At 46.8% G+C, this 19,945-nt stretch overlaps 1 protein-coding gene across 3 annotated transcripts in view; it reads right to left on the reverse strand.

Moving 5' to 3' along the window:
• Nucleotides 1–2,698: 2,698 nt before the first annotated feature.
• RTN3 (reticulon 3) overlaps nt 2,699–19,945 on the reverse strand; it is a 53,770-nt gene continuing 36,523 nt past the window's right edge. For all 3 annotated transcript variants that reach the window (XM_014070463.2, XM_087705243.1, XM_087705244.1), the window contains 6 exons: nt 11,811–12,018; nt 10,534–10,672; nt 9,302–9,371; nt 7,272–7,318; nt 5,693–5,751; nt 2,699–4,606 (listed from right to left, as the gene is read on the reverse strand). In XM_014070463.2, coding sequence (XP_013925938.2) covers nt 4,561–4,606; nt 5,693–5,751; nt 7,272–7,318; nt 9,302–9,371; nt 10,534–10,672; nt 11,811–12,018 — 569 coding nt within the window. In that variant the 3' untranslated portion in view covers nt 2,699–4,560. The remainder of the gene's footprint in view (nt 4,607–5,692; nt 5,752–7,271; nt 7,319–9,301; nt 9,372–10,533; nt 10,673–11,810; nt 12,019–19,945) is intronic.

The raw sequence follows: 19,945 nt of genomic DNA on the forward strand, positions 1-19,945 counted from the left end.
CTTCCCTTCCGTCGTCCCTTTTCATGGCTTGGCCCTCGAGTTTTGCCACCCCCAAAAATATTGCTGATAACAACAACCTTGTGACTTATGTGGGAATTTTTAGTCTCCGTCGCTTGTGGGGTGGGGAAAAAAATGTGTTTTGCATCGATACGAAATGTTTTTATATTATATTATATATGTATATTATATATATAAGCACTACGTTTTGTAAAAACAGGTTATGGAGGAGGAGAAGAAAAAAAACCCACCACCCCTTTAAAAGTTCTGCTATTTTAAAATGCAACTCCGAAGGTTATTTTCTTTGGAAAGAGAGAAAATGTTTTGGGGTGGGGGCTTCAAGATTTCCCCTTTTGCTGCTGCGGGTTTGGCGGGGGGTGGGGGGTGCGAACTGGATCAGATTTTGGCAGTATGAGGTCGAATGCCGAGACTGGGAGATTCCCCAGATGGCTATTTTCAAGGGGAAAACGGGCAAGGAGGCGCGTTCGAATCTCTGCCATCTCTGGCGAGGAGGGGAAGCTGTTTGTGGTCCTGGAAGGCAAACCTGTTGGATCAGAACATACGGATTTTTGCTGCTTTACAGCTTCTCTTTGGTTCCAGCTGTTGTCCATCCCCCAAGGGCAGCTTCCCCCATAATGGAGTGGATGACCGGCTGCCGTTTCTAGCCCTTCGGTGGAGCCCTATGGCTGAACCATGGGCCAACTGGTGTCTGCAGCCAAGCAAGTCATCATGTTGTTAGTTGTGAAGTTGTGTCCCACCCATCGCGACCCCATGGACCACGTTCCTCCAGGCCTTCCTGTCCTCTCCCATCCTCTGGAATCCATTGAAGCTCAGGCTGACTGCTTCGGTGACTCCATCCAGCCCCCTCCTTCTCTGCCGTCCCCTTCTTCTTCTTCTGCCCTCCATCCTTCCAGCATGAGGCTCTTCTCCAGGGAGTCCTTCTTCCTTCTCATCAGGTGGCCAAAGTCTTTGAGTTTCCTCTTCAGGATCTGGCCTTCTAAAGAGCAGCCAGGGTTGATCTCCTCCAGGACTGACCGGTTGGATGGCCTTGCAGTCCAAGGGACTCAATGCAGGAGTCTTCTCCAGCCCCAGACTTCAAAGGCCTCGAGTGGTCGTAGTCCTCATCTTAAACCAATGGGCAACTTTTTAAAGACTTGTGGCCTTCCAACGCCCAGAATCCCCCACAGCCATCGAGGCTGGAGAATTCTGGGAGTTGAAGTCCACAAGTCTTAAAATGGTTGCCAACCTTGGGAGAGACCCATCTTAAGACAAATGCAATGCTAGGGAAGAAGTCAACCAGGTTAGCTCTCACTCGGCACCAATGACAGAACTAGTTAGGTTTTGGGGGTTTTTTTGGGGGGGGGGGCGATCTCCCAAATTAAGTAGGAAGTCAGTACGGCTCATTCAACTGTTGGCTGATACCCCCCACCCTGCTTCCATCTGTGTCTGATTATCGGAGAATGCCTAAAGAAATCCCTGCATTTCCTTTCTGCCCAAGATGGTACTAGAACTCTCCCATCTCCTAGGATGCCTTCATCACCCCACCGTGCTTTCCAAGAGGGGCGGTTCAGAAATTTAAATAAACGGGCTTTATTCTTTAGCTTGACACTGCTAGGCAGTTAAAAACAAAGGCAATCAAACCTCAAAGGCACAACAGATTTGAGGCGAGGGGTGGAAGGAACTCCCCCCATCCCAAAGAGGGATTAATTAATTGCTTTAATTTTTTAATTGCAAGAATAAGAGTTTTGATGCGTTGCAAAATCAGCAGAGTGGAAGTATTGCCTTGAAGAAGATAACCACCATCTGGGTTTTGTGTTGCTGTAAGACCACACCTAGAGTACTGCATCCAGTTTTGGTCACCACACTATAAAAAGGGAGGTTGGGACTCTAGAAAGAGGGCAGAGAAGAGCAACTAGGATGATGAGGGGACTGGAGGCTAAAACATACGATGGTTGGCCTGGCTGGTCTAGGGAAGAGAAGGACCAGGGGAGACAGGAGAGCATCTTCTAATATTTGAGGGGCTGCCCCAGAGAGGAGGAAGGGGGTCAAGCTATTCTCCAAAGTACCTTTGAAGACCAGACAAGGCACAATGGATGGAAACTGATCAAGGAGAGATTCAACCTGGAAATAAGGAAGTTCCTGACAGGGAGAAACAATCAACCCATGGAACAGAAGTTGCTTTTGGAAGTTGTGGGAGCTTCATCCCTGGAGGCTTTCAAGAAGAGACTGGACTGCCCTCTGTCAGAAATGATGTAGGGTCTCCTCCTTGGGGCAGAGGGGTCGGACTAGATGACCTATAAGGTCCCTTCCAGCTGTGTTATTCTTGTTATTCAGAAATTGCGGAAGCTTCATCATCAAAGGAGACTTTCAAGAAGAGACTGGACTGCCATCTGTCAGAAGTGGTGTAGGGTCTCCTGCTTGGGCGGGCTGGACTAGATGACCTCCCAAGATCCCTCCCAACTCCATCTTAATTTCTGGAACCAAGAGATTCGAGATCACCAAGTGCTCCTTTATTCAACACCACATCAAAGGACAGTCAAGACCCTCTCTTCCCCCCCACCTTCTGCCCACTGTTAAGTCTCAAGCCCCCCCCCCCAGGCACCCGTGTTTTCCACCCTCCTATAAAGCACATCGGATGCGAAGGGCATTGTGGGTAATTCTTGTTTTTTTTTGCCATCTACGTACAATTTTTTTTGTAAAAAAAAAAAAAGAATAAAAGTCTGCCTGGGGGGGTGGGGGTCGCAAAAGGAGTCAATTCATAGTAGGCAAAACACAGCAGCGACAGAACAGATGTTGGAAGCATCTGGTGCAGAAAAGGGCTTTTAAAAGGGTATTTGGGGTTGAAAGGCAGAGGGAGGGAAAGGAGGGATTTGAAGAGGGGGGAGAAGCCAGAGAATCTCCTTGGGAAATGCATGCAGCTCTTTTAAAGAGGGGGGGTTCCTTAGCACCTGAGTGCCCCCCCCCAATTTTTTTTAACAACCTGGCCCTCTAACCTTGTGGGGCTTTTATCCTTTGTGGAAAAATGATGGCACAGCTGCCCTGCAGTGGCAGGTGGGATGGTCCCCCCCCCCATCAGCCCTGAGCCAAGATTTGGGGCTGATGTGCTTGAGGGTCTCTCTTCCCTGTGGACCCCCTCCTCAATTTTAAACAGGAGCAGTTTGCAAAGGGAAGGGTGTTGGTGGGCTGTGGGAAGGGGAAGAAATTGGGTGGAGTGGGGAAAATGCAATCTTTCCTATTCAAGTTTCCTATTCTGGGGTCCTCCTAACACCCCCCCCCCAAATAACAATCACACACACCCTCAATTGCTCAGCCTAAATAAAGGGAGCCTCTTTATTTCTCCCACTTCAAGCCCTCGCAAAGAAGGGAAAACAGCCATTAGAAATCCTCCCTGGGAATAAAACTTTTGCTCCTCCCTCCGCTCCCAAAAGGCCGCACCTCCACGCGGACTAGCCTCTTTGCGCTCTCTCCCCCAGCTCTGCTCTTCTCTCTTTCCTAACCCTGAATTCCCCTCCTTTCCGAAGCAAGAATAGGGGAGAGGGAGAAAACGAGGGAAGGGCTCGGAAGGATCCCTTGCCATCTTTTGGGATGAGAAAGGGGGAAGGAGAAGGGAGGAGGGTAGGATTATTTTATTTTTTTAAGGACAGCCATTTGTTACAGCAGTTGCTGACTTCTTTTTTTTCTTCAGTTCGGGAATCACACAGCAAAAGAATTAAAATACAGAATTCGGGCGGAGGAGGGATGCACCAGTCAGCTGGTCTCTGGGGTTCTGGCCCTCTGGTGCACACATGCACCCCCGTTTGGGGCATTTAAGTGTCGAAAAGGTTTGCCATCACTACGAGAAAGGAGGGAGCAGAATATTTTTATTTCCAGGGAGAAGAGAAGGGATGGAGGGGAGATAAAGGCTGTCCAGAGCTTCCTAAATTAGGAGCATCTTATCCCTGGTAGTGGGGGGGGGGGGAGAGAGAGAGATAAGGAAGCTGCAAACCTGCAGATTCCCCCACCCACCCAGAATTCGGAAACCCCACATTTTATTAGGGAAGGAGGGCAGCAAAGTGGGGGGGGGAAATACCTAGGTTTGTTGGAGATCTTTTCATCCGAAGGGGTTCCTCGCCTCTTGGGGTGAAAATGAGGCAGGGTGGGTGGTGGAGTGTTTTTCTCCAAGGATTCCCCCCCACTCCCCACTCGTAAGGGGCTCTTCTCAAACCCTTTTAATTCTCAAGTTTTTTTAAAACTACCCGATAACCATGATTATTATATTCCAGTGCATACGGAGAAGCTCAGTGTTTCGGCTTTTTTGGGGGGGTGGGGAGGGGAAAGGGTGAGGATGAGGAGGATAATAATAATAATAATAACAATATAATAATAATAATAATAAAACAACACAATCAGTAAGCTTGGGACGCAGACATCAAGCTGACTTGGTGGCAAGTTCCTTCATAAGGTAAACGAGTAACAGTGATTATAGCCATGACACAGAGAGGGAGTGTTTTCCTTTGTTTTGGGGGTGGGTGGGGGTGTTTTTTGTTTTGTTAATGGCTGGGTCTTCGTGATGCCTGGTGGAGGTTATTCAGGCTTTTTCTTCACGGTGCCGGGAAGCTTTGCTTGGATCCTGGGGAAAGAGAGAGAGAGAGAGAAAGGCGCTGAGAAAGGAGCATGGGGCTGTGGGAAGCTCCCTTGCGGCAGCCGATTCCCAAATTATTTTTTTAAGAATGGAGATTGAAGGCGAAGGGAGAGCCCCTCACCAGCCCATGGAAGGGAGAGAAAAAAAAGACATGAAGGTAAAGCAGAAGGAGAGGAAGGCTAATGGCCTTTTCAGTGTATTTTTTTAGTATCTGTAATTCCTGAATTATTTTTTTAGAGGGTCCATATTTAAGGTGGTTTTTGATGAAAATCAAAAGTGAAATTTATTTCCTTCTTCCTTTCCTCTCTCCCGCTCTATACTTTTCTTCTTTCCCTCCCAACTGTCTTATCCCTTCTTTTCCCTTTTCCTTCCTTCTATATCTTCCTTCCTTCCTTCCAGCTATCTTCCTCCTCTTTATCATCTTCCTTTTCCTTCCATGATCTTCCTTCCTTCATCATCTAATTTCCATCCTTCCATCTTTCTTCCTTCTATCATCTTCCTTCTTTCCATGATCTTCCTTCCTTCTATCCCTTCCTTCCTTTCATCTTCCTTCCTTCCTTCTCTTTATCATCTTCCTTTCCTTCCTTCATCTATTTTTTCCTTCCTTTCCTTCCATCTATCTTCCTTCAATCACCTTTCTTCCTTCTATACTTTCCTTCCTTTTCATCTTCCTTCTTTCCTTCATCTATTTTTTCCTTCCTTTCCTTCCATCTATCTTCCTTCTATCACCCTTCTTTATCATCTTCCTTCCTTATCATCTTCCTTCTCCTTCCTTCCATGATCTTCTTTCCTTTCATCTATCTTTCCTCCTTCTCTTTATCATCTTCTTTCCTTTTCTTCCTTCATATTCTATTTTCCTTCCTTCCTTTCCTTCCATCTATCTTCCTTTTATCACCTTCCTTCCTTCCTCACCTTCCTTCCTTGATCTTCCTTCCTTCTATCATCTTCGTTCCTTCTATCATATTCCTCCCTCCCTCCCTGTGAAGCCCCACTACTTCAGTTTTGGCCTATGGCTTTCTTTCATCGCCAAAGGGGAGTCCTGGGACAAACTCAGGATGTTTTTGTGCGACTCACTTTGTAGCTGCAGATTTGACTTGATCCCGCACGATCCCGACATAATGGTCAATCTGAGTCTGAGGACCGAAAGCAAGAGAGATGATGAGTCAGGGAGACCAAAGATGGGTTGTGCATTGTCAAATTTATACGTCTCTGTCCAGGGTGACAAGTCAGGAAACCCGGCAGTTGATCAAATGAATATAAAGAAGAGTTTATTAGAAGCCTATTCTCTCTACCAGAATATGAACTGCTGTTAAAGCCAATTGGAATTCCGGAATGTCAATGGAATTCAAGGCATCTCTTGTGGGCATGAAGAGACTCAAGACTGATGACGCGTTTGACCCCTCCTTCCCTCTCCCATTCATAGCTCTGCTCTGTCACCAAACCCTGCTCTTAAACCAGTGTTTCCCAATTTCGGGCACTTGAAGATGTGTGGACTTCAACTCCCAGCATTCCCCAGCCAGTCCTGTTTTGGGCCCTGCTGGCTGGGAAATTTGGAGAGTTGAAATCCACACATCTTAAAAGAGCCTGAAGTCGGGGGAAAAACACCATCTTTAGACTTTCAACACAGGTCCCCCCACCCCCCCAATCCTCTTAATTTTCTGTTCCCCATTTTTTTTTTAAAAGAGGGAATAAAATGCCCAAAAAGAATGAGGCAATATTCTACATTTGAAAAATAAAAGAAGGGAATGAAATACATTGGCTTCTGTTCTTATTTACTCTACCAGTTCTAACAAGCTGTCCAGATGCCCCAAAAGATGCGATCACGAATTCTGCTCCGCCTTTTTTTTTTAACATACTGCCCTGTTGCGTGTTTCAAAGCTTGGGAAAAAAACTTCCCGATTCTTTGTTGTTGTGGCCCACCAGCGGCCATTGGAGCTGGCAGCAGATTCGGACAATGAGGAGGAACATGGGCCAGTCCCGGGGGTTGAGGAGAGCTCAGACAAGGGCTTTGTGTCCGAGTCAGAGAGGGAATTAGACAGCAGTGAGGCAGAGGAACAGCTGGAGCCTGTTCCCAGTGTGCGCCTGCGCAGAGCTGCCAGAAGACGAGAACAACTCAGAAATCAGGGTCGACTTGGGAGTAAATCCACACCTTGCAGGTGATTGACCCCTCCCACAGGAGACAAAAGAGGAGCGAATGGGGAGGGGGCTTTTGCAGGAAACAATTCGTCCCTTCGGTCGTTTCAAGAGTGGACAGTTCTGTTTGTGACTATAAGAGACTCTCTGCCAAGTTTTGCCTTGCCCTGCATTTGGAAACTAGCTATCTGGCAGCTCTCCAAGCGAGATAAGGTTCATGTGGATAAACATTCCTTTGAAAGACTGTTTGCTAAGCCTTGCTGACTTATGAATGAAAGGAATTCACAGGTGTGTAAATAAAAGGGGTTTTGCTGGGACCAAGACTCTGCTTTTTGCTTTTTAAAGAAGCCTGGGTCAGAATACCTGTTGCCTATTTTATACGAAGCATATATAATATTATAATATTGTCAAAGCCACCAACTTTCTCTAAAATCCCATTATTTCAGCAATCCTGGGAGACACACAATAATTATTATTTCCGAATGGCTTGCCTAGAATTCTTGAGACTGAAGCTACCCACCTTATATTTCTCATAAACGACCGGCATGCTGAAAACCAGCAATTCCCCTAAAAAAAGAAAGAAGAAGAAAGGCATGATAAGTCAAAAGGGGTGAAGCTGGATTCTGGAGAGGCTTTGGGGCCCAATCAAGAGATCTCCAAAACCCAAAAGCTACCGTATTTTTCAGGGTATAAGATGCTCTGAAGTATAATACGCACCTAGCTTTTTGGGAAGAAAACAAGAAAACCAAAATCTGCCTCTGCATTTGCCTCCTTGCAGCAAACAGCAAACAGCCTGTTTCAGTTTCAGTTTAGCCTGATTAGCACAAGGGGGAAAAATCTGCCTCTACCTCCCAGCAATTTGCCTCCTTGCAGTAAACGAAGTGTTTCAGTTTCAATTTCAGCACAGCCTGATTAGCATAAACAGCTGATTTGTCGGTTGAATTGGCCTCCCAATGATCAGCTGTTTCAGGCTGCAGGGGTTGCCATAGAGGATTGCCGCCTCCACGCCCCCCCCCCCTTTTCAGCACCCCATTTTCTGCCTGTTCCGGGCAACGGGGATCGGAATGGGCAGAAAATGAAATATAAAATTAAAATAAAATAATAAAATAAAAATAAAACTTGGTAGAGACAGGTGGCAAGCAAATAATAATAAAATAAAATAAGAAATGAAATATAAAATAAAATAATAAAATTAAAATAAAATAAACATAAAACTTGGTAGAGACAGGTGGCAAGCAAATAATAAAATAAGAATTGAATTGGTCTCCCGATGATCAGCTGTTTCAGGCTGCAGGGATTTCCATAGACTATTGCCGCCTCCGCGCGCCCTGTTTTCAGCACTCCATTTTCCGCCTGTTCTGGGTGACGGGTTTCGGAATGGGCGGAAAACGGGGCGCAGAGGTCGAAAACGGGGTGTGCGGCACCGGAATACCAATTCCTGCAGCCTGAAACAGCTGACTACAGACTACATTCGATGTATAAGACACAACCAAATTTTCACCCTCTTTTAGGGGGGGATAAAAGTGCGTCTTATACTCCGAAAAATACGGCACTTAAAAAATTGAGGACAGGTCTCAGGATTGAAAGCAGGCCTCTCTACAGTAGATGCTCGTTGCCTCAGGAGGAGGAAGCTGGGATTTTTGAATAGATTAGGCAAGAACCATTGTCTATAGACACTCAGAAAGAGGAAGGTTTAGGGCTGGGAGGAAAGAAGAAGGTGGTGCAGGGACATTGATACCTTCTCTTGGGCAGTCCAGCTAAAAGAAATGCCCTGCTGCTGATATCCCTTTTCTTATCTTTCAATATTTATTTTTTGATTAGCCCTTGGGCAATATCGAAGTGCAGAGTTCCAGAAAGAAATTTATTACTAAAATCTGATTAAAAAAGCAAATTTAAAATGGAATTGGAATAAAATTCGATTTAAAATGCAATGGGAATAATTTTCTTATCATGCTACCGGGACCGTTTTCACTCTGCACGGGTATAAGAACTGCCAGGTTTTTTTTCAAACAGGGGCTTTAGATTTTTTTTTCTTTTTTCTAAACCTTCTCCTTCCTGATGTCTCTTCCTTACCGGCTTCGTACTTTTGAGAGCAAATTTAAGCATCAATCAACGCCGCCTGGAGTTGCTTGGTAGAGAGACGGGTGGCATACAAATAATAATAAAATAAAATGAAAAATGAAAAATAAAATATAAAAGAAAACTAAACTATACTGGGATTCTGTAGAAGGGAAGGGGATAGACTGGTAGTACTGGAGAGACCTGGGTTCGAGTCCTCAGCCCCAAGGATCTCCCGGAGACACTCTGGGTCAATTCATCCCTTGCAAGTTAGCCTACCTCACAGGACTGTTGTTCTGGGAGAAAATGTATGCCGTTTGAGGTCCCCAATGAATCATGGGATATAAATCTAATATCTAAACGAAGAGTAAAGAATGGAGGAGGAAGCAAATGGAAGAAGCCAAGGGGGGTGGGGTGGGGGTCTCCGCCACCTGCCTACTGGTCACTGAGGAACTGTCCATGCTTTCATCTTTATCTCTGTTTGCAACTTACCTAGGATGAGGAGGGTGATCCCATTAAAAATGGCTCCGACGTATGTCATCAGCCACATGACGACCGCGAGCTGCAGACCAAGGAGAGGGCACAGTTAGCAAGAACGGGAGGGCAGGAATGTGCGCCCGGAGGCATCGAATGGTGAAACCCGGGCTGCTAAATCCCTTTTGATAGAGTCATGTTTTCCCCGGCCTACTGTGGTGTCCTACTCTAGGGAGGGTTGCTCACCTCCATTTCTTAACGGAGGGGGCCAGAGTCGTCCGAAGATGCTCCCGTGTCCAGCATGACTATATGCCGAAGGGGCACCGAACGCTGTGACCTTTCCCGCCGAGAGTGGTACCTATTTATCTACTTGTATATGCTTTCAAACTGCTAGGGCAGGGGTTGGCAACCTGCGGCTCTGGAGCCGCATGCGGCCCTTTCATCCCTCTGCTGCAGCTCCCTGTCACCGGTTGGCTCCCCAATTGCTAGGCTTTTCCTTTAGGGTCGCCCAGGTCAGCTTCACTGTGCATGTGCCTCCCACCAGCCAAATGATTTTTCAGGTCTCTGCTGGGGGATGCATGCGCATGCCCGTGGGTGGGGTCACACGTGCATGTGGAGGGGGGGGGTTAGGGTGAGGGGGAATGTGCCCCCCCACCCCATTTTTGGTCTAGTGTGGGTTCCGGATCCCGGTGCAACTAGTACAGTGCAACAGGGCTGGGCGCCCACCACATGAACATGCACGCATGCATGGTTACCACCCGCGACACTCCAGCTGCCGTACGCTCCGTGCATGTAAGCCTCGAAAATTTCAAATACCGGTAAGGAGCGTGGGTGGGCGGGGCCCTCTGGAGCACCGTACCTGAACGGTACCTGGTGCTCCTGGTAGGCATCGGTACACCCGTACCAGGACATACCGGTCGTAACCCACCACTGTTTTGGTCCCAGGGGGCTGCAGGGGGGCCTGCTAGCAGCAAAACAGGGGTTGCGCACGCATGCGCAGGAAGCAGGGGTACAAGGGGTCACGCCCGTATGCGCGGGGTGGTGGTGGAAATATTGCGGGGGGCATTGGATTATGGGTGTTGGCGCTTTTGGCACCCGAGGAAAAAAAGGTTCGCCATCACTACCATAGAGCCAGGGGAAGTGGGTGGCAGCCCGCGTTTTTCGCTACTGGTTCGGGCGAACCGTTCCAAATCGACTGAATACCACCTCCGACCCTGGGCCCAAATTCCTGGGTGAGGCCTCGTGCTGACCTTCAGTGAATCGACCAAATCTTCCACCAGGAAGAGGCGCAGGATGGCTTTCAGGATGTGGTTGACGTGGACCAGGGCAGAGCTGACGTAGTTATGGAAGGTCTCGGAGGAGAGGTTGACGTCCATGTTTAAGTAGGCTCTGCGGAGGGAAATGGCAGAGTGTAACAGCGAAGGAAACGTGTAGCTGGTTTTCGGCTTACGACAGACACACGCCTGCCCAAAAGGTCTTACAACCCAGATCAGAACTTCCAATGGCGGCCCCTTCTGTGGTCACCTGACCACATTTTGGCCGCTCGGCAACCGGCCTATATTTATGGCAGTTTGTGGCGTGCTGTGGATCCTGGGACCACAATTTACCTTTTTGGCTGAAAAGCAGTTTTTACTTCCTGCAGCAAACATGTCACTGAATAAACAGTGTGATTCACTTCACCACCACCCAAAAATGTCATAAAATCGGATTGGTGGTTGAAGAACAGTGGTAGCGCAGTGATTAGAATGCAGTACTCCTTCCTTCCTTCCTCTCTCCCTCCCTCGTGGTTAGAATGCTGTATTGCATGCTAACACTGCCCACCGTCAGGAGTTTGATCCTGACCAGCTCAAGGTTGACTCAGCCTGCCTTCCTTCCTTCCGAGGTGGATAAAACGAGGACCCAGATTGTTGGGGGCAAGAGGCTGACTCTGTAAACCGCTTAGAGAGGGCTGTAAAAGCACCATGAAGTGGTATTTAAGTCTAAGTACTATTGCTATTGCCCTTCCTTCTCTTTCTCCTTTTTCTCGTTCCTTCCTTCCTTCCTCCCTCCCTCCCTCCCAACTACATACCTACCTACCTAAAATGAGGATCGATTGTTGGGGATAAGTGGCAGAATCTGTAAACCGCTTGGAGAGGGCTGGAAAGCACTGTGAAGCGGTATATAAGTCTAAGGGCTAGTGCTTTTGCCTTTCTTTCTTTCTTTCTTTCTTTCTTTCTTTCTTTCTTTCTTTCTTTCTTTCTTTCTTTCTTTCTTTCTTTCTTTCTTTCTTTCTTTCTTTCCCTTCCTTTCCTTTCTAAAAGCACCTTTGGGACACACGCCTTAAAAGTTGCAGTGGTTGAGAAACACCGCACAATAGTGAGCAAGGGTATTTTTTAACGTGCCCCATAAATATACATTTAACACGCTTTTGCCCAGGACTCAGAGGCCACCCATGGGGATCCCAAACCACTGAGTTATGAGATCTGCCCATTTCACAAAAGGGACAACCAGGGGCAGAAGATCCAAGATGGACTTGGAGCCCGCTCACTTGAAGGGATGGCCTTCTTCGGATTTCTGCACAGCTTGGATGACGGACTTGTAGACCCGGAAGCAGATGGTGACAGACAGCAGGGCCAGGATGAGGTACGAGACGACGCTGATGACGCTAAAGGCGGCCAGGGAGAGGAGCAGGATCAGGGTGGTGCTGAACACGGCCCCAGACTTCTTCACATCCCTCCAGAAAACCAGGTCTCGCACTGTGGGGAAAGGGAGAAGAGGAGACACCGGCCGTCAGAGGAGGAGAGCCGTGGGGATGGCGCAGTGGTGAGAGGGCGGTACTGCAGGCTACTTCTGCTGACTGCCTGCAATTTGGCAGTTTGAATCTCACCAGGCTCAAGGTTGACTCAGCCTTCCGTCCTTCCGAGGTGGGTCAAATGAGGACCCAGATTGTTGATAGGCAATAGGCTGACTCTGTAAAACGCTTAGAGAGGGCTGTAAAAACACCGTGAAGCTGTATATAAGTCTAAGTCCTTCCTTCCTTCCTTCCTTCCCCCCCTCCCTCCCTCCCAGTGGTTAGAATGCAGTATTGCAGACTAATTCTGCCCATTGCCAGCAGTTCGATCCTGACCAGCTCAAGGTTGACTCAGCTTTCCATCCTTCAGAGATCAGTAAAGTGAGGGCCCAGATTGTTGGGGGCAAGAGGCTGACTCTGTAAACCGCTTAGAGAGGGCTGTATAGCACTGTGAAGCAGTATATAAGTCTAAGTGCCATTGCTATCTTCCTTCCTTCCTTCCTTCCTTCCTTCCTTCCTTCCTTCCTTCCTTCCTTCCTTCCTTCCTTCCTTCCTTCCTTCCAGAATGCAGTATTGCAGGTTAAATCTGCCCACTGCCAGCAGTTCGATCCTGACTGGCTCAAGGTTGACTCAGCCTTCCATCCTTCAGAGATCAGGAAAATGAGGACCCAGATTGTTGGGGGCAAGAGGCTGACTCTATAAACTGCTTAGAGAGGGCTGTATAGCACTGTGAAGCAGTATATAAGTCTAAGTGCCATTGCTATCTTCCTTCCTTCCTTCCTTCCTTCCTTCCTTCCTTCCTTCCTTCCTTCCTTCCTTCCTTCCTTCCTTCCTTCCTTCCTTCCTTCCTTCCTTCCTTCCTTCCTTCCTTCCCTCCCTCCCTCCCTCCCTCCCTCCCTTCCAGAATGCAGTATTGCAGGTTAAATCTGCCCACTGCCAGCAGTTCGATCCTGACCGGCTCAAGGTTGACTCAGCCTTCCGTCCTTCCGTGGTGGTTAAAATGAGGACCCAGATTGTTGGGGGCAAGAGGCTGACTCTGTAAACCGCTTAGAGAGGGCCGTAAAGCACTGTGAAGTGGTATATAAGTCTAAGTGCTCTTACTATCTACTGTCAAATTGAGCGCATGATCCCTTGCAGGGGAAGCTTGTAACTGTAAAGTGGCTCAGCCGGATGGGCGGTGTCTAAATTTGAAAACTAAAAAATAAATAAAAATAAATAACAACTATACGGGGAGTCCTCGATACATCACAGTTCACTGGGTGAACTAAATATATTTATTTAACCACCAATCTACCTCTCCCCTATATTTCAAAATACTCCCATTTTACAATACAGGTAATCCTCGACTTACAACAGTTCGTTTAGTTTTTCACACTTACGACTGTTGCAACGTCCCCCCAGGGTCATGTGATTTAAAAATTCAGAGGCTTGCCAACTGGTTTGCATTTATGACAGTTGCAGTGGCCCTGTGTGTGTGTGTGTGTTTGTGTGTGTGGCCACGTGATCTGCTTTGGTGACCTTCTGACAAGCAAAATCAATGGGGAAGCCCGATTCATTTAACGACCGTGGGATTAACTTGACAACTGCTGTGATTCGTTTAGACACGGTGGCGAGGAAGGCCGTTAAGATGGGACAATGCTCACTTAAGAAATGCTTGGCTTAGCAACTTGAGAAATTTTGACCTCATTTCCGGTAAGTCAAGGATTCTCATTTTTAACTAAAGGGAACGCCCCCATCCGAATCGGTTTCAAAATACAAGAATGGAATAAAAAAATCTCATTATTATTATTTTTAAAAAAGGTGATTGACACAGATTTGTAGTCGTAGTTGCATAAAACCAGCCTCTAGTCACAACAATTGGGAATTGAAAATCCCAATTCATTTAAGACTCTCGAAAAGCAACACAGAATCGTAAAAAAAAAAAAAAAAAAATTATGGCCGACTAAAATCCTCTTAAATCTTCTTTCATGCTCCTTAGGACGTAGTTTCTGCAAACGGAGCACCAGTTATCTTCTTTCTATCTATCTGTCTATCTGTCTGTCTGTCTGCTTCTTTCCTTCCTTCCTTCCTTCCTTCCTTCTTTCCTTCCTTCTTTCAATCAATCAATCAATGGCTGTGTGTGTGTATGTTCCAGCATAACTCTGGAACGCCTTGAACAATTTCAACAAAACTTGGTACGCAGATGACTTACTCTCCGGAAACAAATACTATGGGGGTAAGACATCCCTCGGGGTGTGTGTTCTGTTAAGATACATCCTGTTGTGCCTCAAAATGGTTTCTACTATACTGCTGTAAAATGGCTTCTACTGTGCAGCGCAGTGGAGTTGCCTTGGTAACGGCTTCACAGTACTCCACAAGGGGGCTTCCCTCTGATAAAGGGGAAAATCCAACATTAGAAATTACGTTTGGTCTGGACATTCCCCCCCTATAAATAAATACCTGGACAAGGCAGATTATCGGCTGGTTTGTAATAAAAGAAATATACCGATAATAATTCTGTGTCCAGAATATTTTGGCAGAGAATAAGCAAAGCGATTATTAAGAGAGACAAGATTTTCTTTTCTTTTTAAATGGAAGCTTTTGTAGATTTTAACTTGATTATTGATGGTGTTTCAGAAAGTTTGCCTCGTCGTTTACCTTTAAACTAAAATTCTGCATTTCAGCTCTTTTTAAGGAGCCAAAGCAAAGAACCCCGTTTCTTAAATTTTGGATAATGCTGTGGAGGAGGAGGAGGAGGGCTTCAAATGCCAAACAATTAAAAATAAAACTTTTGTGTTGTCTTAGCCTGACCTTGAATCTTCCTTTTTCTTCTGCTTTTCCCAAAACCGAAAAGGTGGTGATTTTAGGGCTTAGCAACTTTATATTGCAGGCCGGGTAATTTAAAGTATTCGTACTTAAATAACATAGCAAGGTGTATGCTTTTGATGTGGAGAATACAGATTAGGGAAAGGTTCCGTTTGTACATATGTGCTAGTCCTTCCCGACTCTAGGGGGCGGTGCTCATCTCCGTTTGAAAGCCGAAGAGCCAGCGCTGTCCGAAGACGTCTCCGGGGTCATGTGGCCGGCATGACTCAACGCCGAAGGCGCACGGGACGCTGTTCCCTTCCCACCAAAGGTGGTTCCTGTTTTTCTACTTGCATTTTTTACCTGCTTTTGAACTGCTAGGTTGGCAGAAGCTGGGACAAGTCACGGGAGCTCACTCCATTACGCGGCGCTGGGGATTCGAACCGCCAAACTGCTGGCCTTTCTGATCAACAAGCTCAGCGTCTTAGCCCCTGAGCTACCGCCTCCCTATTCCTATTACACATAATGCAATTTATATTCCCCCAAGAGCAGATTTAATTGAGGTACAAAAGCTACTCTTTCGACATTGTTATGTATTTATTTAGCCACCAACCTACCTCTCCCCTATATTTCGAAATACTCCCATTTCACAATACAGATAGTCCTCGACTTACAACAATTCATTTAGTGAACGTCTGAAGTTACAACGGCACTGAAAAAAAGGGGCCAAGGAGCGTTTTCCCACACTTTACGACCGCTGCGGCATCCCCCCCGGTCATGTGATCAAAATTCAGACGCTTGGCCCCTGACTAGCATTTATGATGGTCATGCGATTCCCCTTTTGCAACCGGCAAAGTCAAGGGGGAAGCCAGGCTCACTTAACGACCGTGCTGACTAACTGCAGTGGTTTACTTAATGACGGAGGCAAGGGGGGGGGACACACAAAACTCATTGAAGAAATGTCTCACTTAGCAACGGAAAGGTTGGAGTCAGCGGTGGGTCGTAAGTTGAGGACTGCCTGGTATTCTGTGTTATTGAACGCTGGGGCTCCCATCTAAGCTGCAGAGCTCAAGAAAAGCAGGGGGAGGGCTAGACCCAGACAAGCCCCCCCCCCAAAAAGAATCGAGACTTGTCTGAACAGCACAGAAAAAGCATTCACAACTCAACACAAGGCTTCCTCTGTTTGAGTAGTGGGGAAATCCACTCCCCCTTGAGGGGGTCCATGGGCCACGGGCAGCTGGCCAAGAATAAAAGTTTATAAAAGCCCATCCTTTGGACAGGGGTGGGGTGGGCTCCCTGAATTAAAAAGGAGAGGGAAGAGAAGAGGGGGGGGGAGGAGTGTCAGCCCCTTTTATCTCTTGTTAAAGATGTCCATCTCCCGAAATTGAGACCGTAGCCCTCCCCACTGGATTTCTTCTGGATATCAAAAAAAACAAATCTTTTATCTTTTATAGCCTTCCACGTTTAAATCACATTCTGGTCTAAACCACAAAGGTATATAGCATAGTGTTTCTCAACCTTGGCAACTTGAAGATGTCCGGACTTCAACTCCCAGAATTCCCCAGCCAGCGAATGCTGGCTGGGGAATTCTGGGAATTGAAGTCCAGACATCTTCAAGTTGCCAAGGTTGAGAAACACTGGTATAGCAGCATCTCCGGAATACTTGGTGGGGACAGACGAACACACACAATTCCAATTTTGCCAGATTTTTCGCCTACTGTTTAGCTCTGGGGTTAGGAAGCTGTGATGCCTCCCCTTCCAACTCTCTTTCTCACACACTTTGACAAGTTACGTGAAATCCCCCAACGGCTCTTCACCATCACCACCCCCGGGCAAAAAAAGAACATATAGAATTGTAGGGCTGGAAGGGTCCTTGGAGGTCTTCTAGTCCATCCCCCCCCTGCTCGAGGCAGGAGTCTTTATACCATTTCAGGCAAATGGTTGTCCAGTCTCTTCTTGAAAAGCTCCAGTGATAAGATAAGATAAGATAAGATAAGATAAGTAAGTAAGTAAGTAAGTAAGTGTACAATAATAGTTGGAAGGGACTTTAGAGGTCTTCTAATCCAACCCTCTGGTCAAGCAGGAAACCCTATCCCATTTCAGACAAATTGCTGTCCAGTCTCTTCTTGAAAACCTCCAGTGGGAAGGAAGGAAGGAAGGAAGGAAGGAAGGAAGGAAGGAAGGAAGGAAGGAAGGAAGGAAGGAAGGAAGGAAGGAAGGAAGGAAGGAAGGAATAGCAGAATAACATAGTTGGAAGGGACTTTAGAGGTCTTCTAGTCCAACCCTCTGCTCAAGCAGGAAACCCTATCCCATTTCAGACAAATTGCTGTCCAGTCTCTTCTTGAAAACCTCCAGTGATAAGGAAGGAAGGAAGGAAGGAAGGAAGGAAGGAAGGAAGGAAGGAAGGCAGAAGAACAGAAAAACAGAGCTGGAAAGGACCTTGAAGGTCTTCTAGTCTAATTGTTCTTACTGTTAGGAAATTTCTCCTTAATTCCAGTTTGCTTCTCTCTTTAATGAACTTCCACCTTTTACTTCTTGTCCTGCCCTTCAGGTGCTTTGGAGAATAAATCCCCCCCCCCATTCTGACCGCCCTCAAGTATTAGAAAACTCAATGCCCCCCTCCCTAATCCTAAACAGCTGACTGGTTACCTTCACAACCAACTGCTTTGAATTTCCTTCGTGATCAGAAATATTCACTGGATTAAAAAAAAAATAGCTGCAAATTAACTGGCAATAGTTGAAGGGGTGCAGTTATGAAAAAGTATTCCATCATGCATTTTCAGGTAGTCCTCGACTTATGGCCGTAAACTGCCCCAGAATTACGGTTGTAAGTCATTGCAGTCACTAAGCAAACACAACAGTGATTAAGTGAATCTGTTTTACCCAGTGAGCATTTTGTAACGGAGCAAATTTGTGTGTGTGTGTGTGTGTGTGTGTGTGTGTGTGTGTGTGTGTGTGTAGCCATCATAATCTTCAAAATCAGGTTGCAAATCGCTTTTGCGGACGGGGTGTCCACTGTAACGGTCACCAAGCAACTGGTCGTAAGTTGAGGATTAAATGTAGTTCTTGTCTAGAAAGTGCTAACTTAGTGACTGATCTTGGTGAGGGTCTATGCACTTTGGATGTTGTGGCCCGCCGGTGGCCAGAGGAGCTGGCAGCATAGTTGGACACTTGGGGAGGAACATGGGCCAGTCCTGCGGGTTGAGGGAAGCTCAGACGAGGGCTCTGCGTCGGAGGCAGAGAGGGAGCTAGACAGCAGTGAGGCAGAGGAACAGCTGGAGCCTGTTCCCAGTGTGCGCCTGAGCAAGAGCTGCCGGAAGACAAGAACAACTAAGAAAGCAGGGTCGACTTGGGAGTAAAGCCACACCTTGGAGGTGATTGGCCCCTCCCAGAGGAAACAAAAGAGGAGCGAATGGGGAGTGGAGTTTGCAGGAGACAATTCATTCATTGGTTGTTTCAAGAGTGGAAAGTCCTGTTTGTGACTATAAGAGACTCTGTGCCAAGTTTTGCCTTGCCCTGCCTTTGGAAACTAGTTATCTGGCAGCTCTCCAAGCGAGATAAGGTTCGTGTGGATAAACATTCCTCAGAAAGACTGTTTGCTAAAGCCTTGCAGACTGTGAGGGAAAGGAATTCACAGTAGTGTAAATAAAAGGGGTTTTGTCGGGACCAATACTTTGTTTCTTGCTTTTTAAGGAAGTTGGGTTAGAACATTAGATGTCTCAGTGAGCATTTCATGAATGGGTAAAAGCATCGTGGCAAAATTAGTAGCCGAGCTGATGAAATTCTCTCTGGAGAAGGAAGAGATCAGGAGATCGCCCTCTTGAACTCTGGATAGTTAGCCCTATTGAGCAGATCTCAAATATTGAGGTTTTTGCACTCAACTGTGCATTGAGCTGTAGGAGGAATGGCAGAAACTGGAGGCGGAGTCAAAAGAGGAATCAGCCTAGAATCCCTATATTGTGGCCCGTCAGTGGCCAGCGGAGGTGGTAGCAGATTCGGATAGTGAGGAGGTTGGAGAGGAACATGGGGCAGTCCTGGAGTCTAGGGAAGGCTCTGATGAGGGCTCCGTGTCGGAGGCAGAGAGGGGGCCAGGGCTGTCTGACAATTATCGGCTGCCATTGGAGTCGGAGATCAGTGGAGCAGAAGAACAGTTGGAGCCTGTTCCTAGTATGCGCATGCACAGAGTTACCAGAGGAAGGGAAGAGCTAAATAACAGGGGGTCGACTTGGGAGGAAGGCCACAGGGGGACGATGAATGGCCCCTCCCAGAGGAAATAAAAGAAGAGGGAAAGGGGAGTGGAGTTTGCAGGAGACAGTTAGTTGCTTAATTGGTTCGCGACTCTCCGAGTATCGGCCTGGCAGCTCTCCAAGCCAGAGAAGGTCTGTGACTGTAAATCCTCCCTTGAAAGACTTTGCTGGATGTGAATGAGAAGAAATCGCAGTGAATTAATAAAAGGGTTTTTTGTCGGGACAAGGAGTTTGCTTCATGCTCTTGGGAAGTCAGAACACCCTACATAGCCATAAGCGGACTAAGTCCAACCTCCCTTGTATTCTGTTGAGCCTTATCTAACTCCAAGCGGCGGCTGATTGTTAGTTGAGAAGATTCTTGTGCATAAGCTTTCAGCAATAAATCAGTTTCATTGGATCTTCACATGTGAATCTGGTCTTGCGATAGACAAGAGTGAAGGAAACACCAACGTGCCTCAAAATCTTTTATGTAGCTTTTATGGATACGACCTACAGAAAGCTCACTTTCTTAAACACTTCGGGATACAACTAATGTACAACGTAAGAGAAATATTTCAAAAAAACCAAAAGCTACTCGGTGAGTTACCTTCATTTTGGAATTAAGTAGAGGGGGGGAGAACCCTACTATGGTTCCACCACAAAACCGCGTTCAACGAAACCGCGTAGCTGACGTCATCAACAGCGCGACAACAGCGCGGAGACAGAAGCATGCTGTAAACGCTAAACCTAAAATTAACCCCTAAACCTAAACCTAACCCCCCTAAACCTAATCCTAAACCTAACCCTAAACCTAACCCTAAACCTAACCCTTAACCTAACCCTTAACCTAACCCTAAACCTAATCCTAACCCTTAACCTAAC

Source organism: Thamnophis sirtalis, unplaced genomic scaffold, assembly GCF_051295495.1.
Source record: "Thamnophis sirtalis isolate CommonGarterSnake01/CBP01778 unplaced genomic scaffold, rThaSir2_p1.2 scaffold_2, whole genome shotgun sequence".
NCBI lineage: Eukaryota > Metazoa > Chordata > Lepidosauria > Squamata > Natricidae > Thamnophis > Thamnophis sirtalis.